General features: G+C 45.2%; 1 protein-coding gene across 1 annotated transcript; it reads left to right on the top strand.

Annotated features, from left to right (window-relative positions):
- Positions 1 to 3,737: 3,737 nt before the first annotated feature.
- On the top strand, positions 3,738 to 6,257 carry LOC307246800 (galactose-specific lectin nattectin-like). Its single transcript, XM_080022818.1, has 6 exons — positions 3,738 to 3,853; positions 4,468 to 4,586; positions 4,714 to 4,826; positions 5,147 to 5,275; positions 5,733 to 5,847; positions 6,090 to 6,257. Exons 2-6 carry the CDS (start codon positions 4,508 to 4,510, stop codon positions 6,164 to 6,166), a joined length of 513 nt encoding a protein of 170 aa, XP_079878944.1. The 5' UTR covers positions 3,738 to 3,853; positions 4,468 to 4,507; the 3' UTR covers positions 6,167 to 6,257.
- The last annotated feature ends 1,352 nt before the right edge of the window (positions 6,258 to 7,609 follow it).

Here is a 7,609-nt window from a genome sequence, read left to right as displayed (position 1 = left end):
TGCCGATGACATAACGTTGTCAGTGGAGGATGTTTCCATATAGAACGCTGACTCAGCGGTGGTTTAAATGAGAGCTTGAAACATATAAATCAGTTATTATTCAAAAACATATGGAGGTGACTTCAACTGATGTGTGGAGGCAGGAAGTGCCATGGAAATATATTTAATATCTCAAATACACAAGATCTAATTGGAGGTGGCCTCTGACTTGTACTTTGTGGCTCAACACATGATACCAGTTTGTATTTGTGTTGCATTACCTTTGCTTTTTCAAAACTTAGTTTCTCTTTGATGACCATCACGCAGCGCATGCCGGAGTGAATTTTAACCCAATCACCGCTGGATCCACACTTTTTAAGAGGGATGTTTTTGGCTCACCATTTGGCCTCCTTCTGTGGGGGTCTCCTGTCGTCATGCCGGGGTACCTGTCCTCTGGCACTCTTGGTGCACGGGGCGATCGTCGCTGGGGGGGTCGGGCTGTGGGTGGGGGTGCCCTCTGCTGCCCTCTGTTTTGTGGTCCGCATGCTCGGTGGCTGGGGACTGACCAGGGGACTGAGGGGGGCACCAAGCTGCTAGACATGGCGGAGGCACGAGGGTGGACCGCTCTGCGACCGTGGCTGATTGCTGTAGGTTGGCTGCCACCAAGTACGGGAGGTGGGCATGGTAGGACATGGTCGGGTCCCAGGGGAGGGGGTCCGTGTGGTTGCTCCCTGGCCTGCTGTGCCCCTGGAACGATCTGGTCGCGATTCACCTATCTCTCCCAGTGCCAATACCCCTACTCAGCACATACACCACACAATAGACAGAGGGCTTGCGGGATGGGTGGGGTGCAAGCTATGTGGGTGGGGATACGTCGGGCAGCTGCCATCTTGCCTGTCACGCTCCTGCCCAAGCGTGCTTCTCATCCGTCCCAAAATTTTAATCCCACTCATATTAGTTTAGAACACATACACTGGCACACCAACCCTACTCCCAACAACACTCCACCGGACCAGGGTCTGCGGGGCAGGAGGGGTGTGAGGGATTCGGGTTTGACTTGCCAGAAGGACTCGCACCTCCATCCCCCAAATTTTAACTGCAATTACCTTAATTATTATAAATATGCACATATTGAGTACTGGGGCTTCCTGGGGTGGCTGGTCTCTGGCGGGTAGGTGTGGGGGTGTGGTTGGCCTGGGACAGTCGGGTGGGCCCCCCTGCCGGCTGGGCCCTGGCGGCTTGCGGCTGGTGGCTTAGGTTGTGCTGCGACCTGGCGGGGCTGCGGAGAGCGCCGCCGGGTGCTTTCCAGGGCCCCTGGGGGGCGACTTGTTTTTGTGGGTGTGGGTTGGTGTCTGGGGGGCGGCTGTTGGCCTTTTGCTTCTGCAGCAGGGCTTTTTCTGCGGCGGGCGCCCCTGGTGCTGGGGGTGGTGGAGGGCCTGAACATCTGGCGGCCTGTTGTCATCGGCTGGGGTGGGGGGGGGGGGGTACCATCCAGGTGCCTTGCGTTGACCACACGTTGCTGCATGTGCACGTGGGGTGTCTGGTTGGCTGCGGTGGGGCGGCCCTCCCCCTTGCGCCGGCCACTGTCGGGGTGCCGGTCTGCCGCCGTCGGGCCTGTGGTCCGTGCCTGGTGCCTGCGGCCCGGGTTCTGTGCCTGCGACTACGTCTTGTGCCTGCACCTGGGGGTTGGTTGTATGTGTGTGTCTGGGGGGTGGGGTCTCCTCGTCCTCCCTGGGACTGGGTAATGCTCCTCGGGGCTGGGCGTGGGGGTTGCTCCACGGCCCTCTGGCTTCTCTGGGGGCCCGGGTGTCTTCTGTGGCCGCAGGGCAGGGTGCTTGGGGCTCTCCTGCAGCCGTAGGGTGTCTATAAGACTGCGGAGTTCAGGGGAGCTTGGTGGCCCTTTCCGCTGCTTGAAGGTGCCACGACATAATACCGACAAGTCATGTACACTCACCGGTGGACATCTTACACACACACACACACACACACACACACACACACACACACACACCAGCACCCTCCTGGTTTCATTCCTCTTCTTTTCTCCCTCATTTGCTGCGATTATTAAAGTATTTCTGATTCTGATTCTGATTCTGATTCTGATAACTTTGACAGGAAGAGGCCACGTGACCAGTTGTAGTTCCAGTTTTCCTGGACCTAATTCACTGTTTTTCAATACATGTTGTCGTCCAATGTTTATGTTTTTTTGTGAATGCTGTTTGGTTCTGTTTGTCTCACCCGTGGTGATTCTCCACCTCTTGGAGTCGTGATCAGTTGTTTAAAGACCCAAACATGATACAGTAAATCGTTCTCCAAAGAGGTGTCTCCAACTGTGCTCTTGTCATTCTACAGGCCGTCCACAGGACAGAGTTATTGCAGCAGTTCTTGATGATTGAAGAATTAATAGAGAGTTGCATTGCAGGTTGCAGATTAACTCTGTCCGAGATGCAATGCCACAAATACTCTTTGTTGTATGCCCAGCATGCTAACAGCACAGGTAAAAAAAAAGTAGGAAAATAAACATTACATGACAGATCAAATATGTAATCTATGGGCTTGGTTACACTCTGTGGCCGGATCTTGGATCAGATGTCATGTTCAGCCAAAATATGTAAATTATTTTGTGGTGAAATGACGCTGGGTGCAGTGGAATCCATTTAGTTATTTGTCCAGTGTATCTTAAAATGATATTTAGTGGGAGGACATTTTAACTATTTGTCCTTCACCTACTGGGTTCTGAACATCCGAATGCAAAAAGATTCCTTTGAGCAACTATGTTCACATCTTCATGAGCCACACACAGCTCCCACGTCATCCTCTAGTTTGCAGAAAACACCACTATCCTGGGTCTCATCTCCAACAATGATGAGACCGACTACAGAGAGGAGGTCAATGACCTGGCAACATGGTGCCAGGACAACAACCTCTCTCTCAACATCTGCAAGAGGAGATGGGATCGGAGATGCCCGGTATGGCAGCTGCTGTACCGGGCAGTGATGCAGCCAGGGAGGATGCTCACTATGCTGAACCTGTCAAAGTTGGTGATAAATTTGGAAGACATGTCAAAATCCTTGAGTCTCCTCAGGAAGTTTAAGCGCTTTGGGGCAGTTTTTACTGCCGAGTCCGCTGGCCTGGACCAGGTGAGGTCCTCTTTGTTGAATACATTGAAGAACTTAAAGCAGGAGACTCTCTCCACTTCACCTCTATCGATGTGAATGGGGGCATGACCCCTCTCATGCTACCCGAAGTCGACGATCATCTCCTGAGTTTTGCAGATGTTGAGAGAGAGTTTGTTGTCCTGGCACCATGTTGCCAGGTCATTGACCTCCTCTCTGTAGTCGGTCTCATCATTGTTGGAGATGAGACCCAGGATGGTGGTGTTGTCTGCAAACTAGAGGATGACGTTGGAGCTGTGTGTGGCTCATGTAGATGTGAACGTAGTTGCTCAAAGGAATCTTTTTGCATTCGGATGTTCAGAACCCAGTAGGTGAAGGACAAAAAGTTAAAATGTCCTCCCACTAAATATAATTTTAAGATACACTGTACAAATAACTAAATGGATTCCACTGCACCCAGCGTCATTTCACCACAAAGTAATTTACATATTTTGGCTGAACATGACATCTGATCCCAGATCCGGCCACAGAGTGTAACCAAGCCCATAGATTACATATTTGATCTGTCATGTAATATTTATTAATTTTTTTCCATATGGGCAATATTTGCCTCATTTGTCTGCTTCTATGTACTCTGTGTACTGATAATCATGGCGTGATGGCCCTAAAATGCACAACATTGAGCTTTGTATATAAATAAGGAACCAGATGAGAAACAGATCAGTTGGACCAAGAAGTTGGACCAGCACCACAGAGAGGTGAGATCTCCATTTTATTCCATTAGGTATATGATCGTTATTTTAACTCTTGACAGAATATCCTATTTACCTTTTGTCGTAAGAGTATTAAACATTCTTCTCAACTTATAGTTATACTATGGCTTTCAAATATTGTACCCAACTATAGATATTAAAAAGTATTTTCATTTGGTCCCATGTCACCAGGGCTTGTCAGCAGCACATTTTAGAGTGCATTTAATCCAGAGCAACGTCCCTCAGCCTCCACTATTCAGGAGATCTAGGATTGAGAATACAAAGCCTCACAGTGTAATAGGTCCCGACAGCCCTCTTGAAGATTCCAAACATGATGCCTCCACTTTGAGAAGTGACTTCACTCCGCTAGCAGCTTTCAAAGATAAACTAAATCTAGACAAGGTGTCCAGGAGAGTTAAATAAGGTGTCGTTGAGCTACAAGCAGGTGCAATGATGCTTGGCAAGAACTTTTTAAACTTGCATCTATCGTGTTTTTGTTTCCTCATATTCAAATAACACAAGGCCTCAGGTGAAAAGTTGTACTTTGACAGTTTCTGGTATAGAATTGGACTGTGCTTTGTGATGGAGTTGACGAGTATGACTTTCCCACTTTCTATTAGTATTTTCCAGTGCAGTGAGAGCAGTAGAGACGACTGAACCATGCGTTGTGTTGGGGCTTCCATCCTTCTGCTGCTTACAGCGTTTTACATCCAGGATGCAGCAGCACAACAACTCCCTGGTAAGTTCCATTCAGTCACAGCCCATGCAGGACTGTGGTTTTCACTCAATCAAAGTCCATAATACTTAACAAAGTACTGGAATTAAAACTGTTGAGATTCTAATTTGTGATGTGGATGTTGTTTCAGTTTGCTCAGAAGTATCTTTTAAAAAGTGTGGATCCAGCGATGACTGGTTTCATATGAAGGGCAAGCGCTGCGTGACGGTCATCAAAGAGAAACTCAGTTTTGAAAAAGCAAAGGTAATGCAACACAAATACAAACTGGTATCATGTGTTGAGCCACAAAGTACAAGTCAGAGGCCACCTCCAGTTAGATCTTGTATATTTGAGATATTAAATGTATTTCCATGGCACATCCTGCCTCCACACATCAGTTGAAGTCAACTCAATATGTTTTTGAATAATAACTAATTTCTATGTTTCAAGCGCTCATTTAAACGGCTGCTGAGTCAGCGTTCTATATGGAAACATCCTCCACCGACAACGTTATGTCATTGGCATCATCCAGCAGGATTAAGGCAAACTAATATGAACTTGTTTCCATTTCTGTTGCTTCCTAGGCAGCGTGTGAGAAAAATGGTGGTGCCCTTGCATCATTGAACTTCAACCCACAACTCAAGACTGCGTTCTGTTTGGTCAAGAAGTCCTTCGGCAACGATGAGCGGTTCTGGGTGGGGGCAACAATGACAGTGAGTGGTTTGTCTCTTCTACAACATTATGCACTGTTTACATGTGGAGCAACCAGGCAGATTGTTACTGTGCTGGAGAAGGAAAAGAAGGAACGGACTGAGTGTGGACTGTGAAAAGTGAGCTCTTGAGATATTAAAATATTAATATAAATCAATATTGATTTAATTGAGCTGCCAGTCTAATGTGATGGATTGTTCAAAAAGAATAAATGGCACCGCTTTGATATGAACATTAATAGTGAGAGGAGAAGATGATGAACATATGATCGTCTGTGCCGCTTAAACTCTGGGACGGTGACGCTGTTGCCCTCTAGTGTTGAGCTGGACATTCATGATCAAAGTGCAGGTGGCTTGGTTCCAGCTGTGTGAATAAACTGGGAAATGTTGAGCTTGGCATTTCAAACATTGAAATGCAGTATGAGAGCATCATTAATTTGAGTTGTTTCCCTCATTTCAGAAGGACGGCGGCTTTGAGTGGTTCAACAAGAAATATTTTTCTGAAAGACTCTTTGTGAAAGGCCAACCTGACAACACCAATGGAGAAGAGCATTGTTTGGAGATGAACTGGAAAGGTATGTGACAGTGAGATTAAAAAGTGAACCTCACTCATAACTGTGCAGATGGTTCCATATAATTTCACCAAATTCCAACTTTCACGCTCATTCACACCTGTGGAGTCAAATCCAAGGTTCTGTTGTGTTCAATTGTTATGACCTCACAATAATTCAGTCAAATTAAACCTTATGGGAAGAATGTTTCATAGTGGTTTCTTAACACAACAGCATGCCCAGTTTGATGTTACTTTCCTTTTCAGAGCCGTTCCGCTTCAACGACGATCGCTGCGTGCAGGAGAAGTACGCTGTTTGTGAAAAGGGGATAAAAGAATTCTGAACCATGTGACAAAATCATAATGAATATATCTAATATACATGAAAGCATGATTTAAATCTCTGTCACAGTAATAAAGTAGAACTGCATTAAATACCTGTGTTCATTGTGTTCTTTCTGCATTCATGTTTGATCAAAATTTCTAAAATGTTCATCCTGACTCAGATGTGCATTGTATCAGAGTGCATGTCGTCTTCCAAGGTCAGGGTGGTGCCAGAGATGTTTTCTTGCTGGAGCTGAGTAAGGCTTTATTATTTAGTGGTGGGGCTTAGAATTTGTAGTAAATACATGAATACGCAAGACTTGGTAGTGTCATACGCTACAAACACTTAGTACAACACACAGTAGACAGATGACCCCAACCCTGGTCAGGGTTAACTAACCTGGTTAGGCTTTTTAAAGTTAAATCAATGCAAGAAAATAAGGACTGCAGCATAACCTGTTGGCGCTGCCCCTGTCAAAAACCTGTGAGAGAGTGATGCTAAAAATACAAGACAAAATGAAGGAAAATTCCTACACATTCATTGGAATCATTAATGCCTGTAACAGGAAGCCATTTCTGACAGCAACAATGTGTTGCTGTAAAGATACAAAGAGTGTGTTTCATGAATTATGTATGTAATTCACACAAGTTGCACATATAACCAAAAAGTCCAAAGATGTACTTATATTTTATTTTATTTTTCTATGTATGAGAAAATGTAACTTATTTCCAAATAAATCAATTAAAATAAATACACCTAGAACCTTTTCAAAAATATATAATGAAAAAGATCTTATTTAATAACATTTTTATTTAGTTTTCTTTTTCCGAGGTCCAGTGAACGCATCCCTTCCGATACGAATGAGTGTTCCAGGGTTCTAATGAACGCAACATGGCTTCCTGCTTGGAGAGCCTTGTCCGTGTCCAAACACGAGTGTAAATAAACATGGATGGGTTTATAATGCCTAGTAGGACTTCTGCGCTTATTTTTGTGAATAACTTAAAAGTAGTGTAAAACAGACAAATACAGGATAAATAATCAATGATTTTGTTGATTATAATACTTTTTTAAAAATCAGGTCATACGGGCTGCATAACTGCCAATCCTGATGTTAAAATCAAAATAGTAAAATAATGACCCATATCGGTTGGGCTTTATACTGTTTCTATCACTCTGTTGCAAATCACCGGCAGAAGTGCTTTACTATATTTGAAATAGGTAAAGTAGTTTTGAGTCACCGTGCTTTACGTTATTTGCAGGTGCGAGCAAATGTAAACAACATGGAGGAGTGTGGCGCTTCGCGGACCGATCAGGATGCATGGAGCTTAACTAGGAAATGACAAAAAACCACCGTCCCTTGTTAACTACTTACAACTTTATAAACACCAACTTGTGTTCGAGAAGGAAATGTTTGCATGTTGTTGTGGGTGTGGGTTGGGGTGTGAGGGGCGGCTGTTGGCCT

The sequence above is a fragment of the Zeus faber genome, assembly GCF_960531495.2.
Source record: "Zeus faber genome assembly, chromosome: 21".
Lineage (NCBI taxonomy): Eukaryota > Metazoa > Chordata > Actinopteri > Zeiformes > Zeidae > Zeus > Zeus faber.
Note: the sequence above shows the minus strand (reverse complement) of the source record. Positions and strands in the feature narration are given on the sequence as shown.

Excerpts from the sequence above, each read along its gene's own strand:
- LOC307246800 (XM_080022818.1), top strand. The coding sequence starts at position 4,508 with ATGCGTTGTGTTGGGGCTTCCATCCTTCTGCTGCTTACAGCGTTTTAC. Across the intron at positions 4,827-5,146 it reads TCAGTTTTGAAAAAGCAAAG|GCAGCGTGTGAGAAAAATGG; the intron begins GTAATGCAACAC and ends GTTGCTTCCTAG. Across the intron at positions 5,276-5,732 it reads GGGTGGGGGCAACAATGACA|AAGGACGGCGGCTTTGAGTG; the intron begins GTGAGTGGTTTG and ends CCCTCATTTCAG.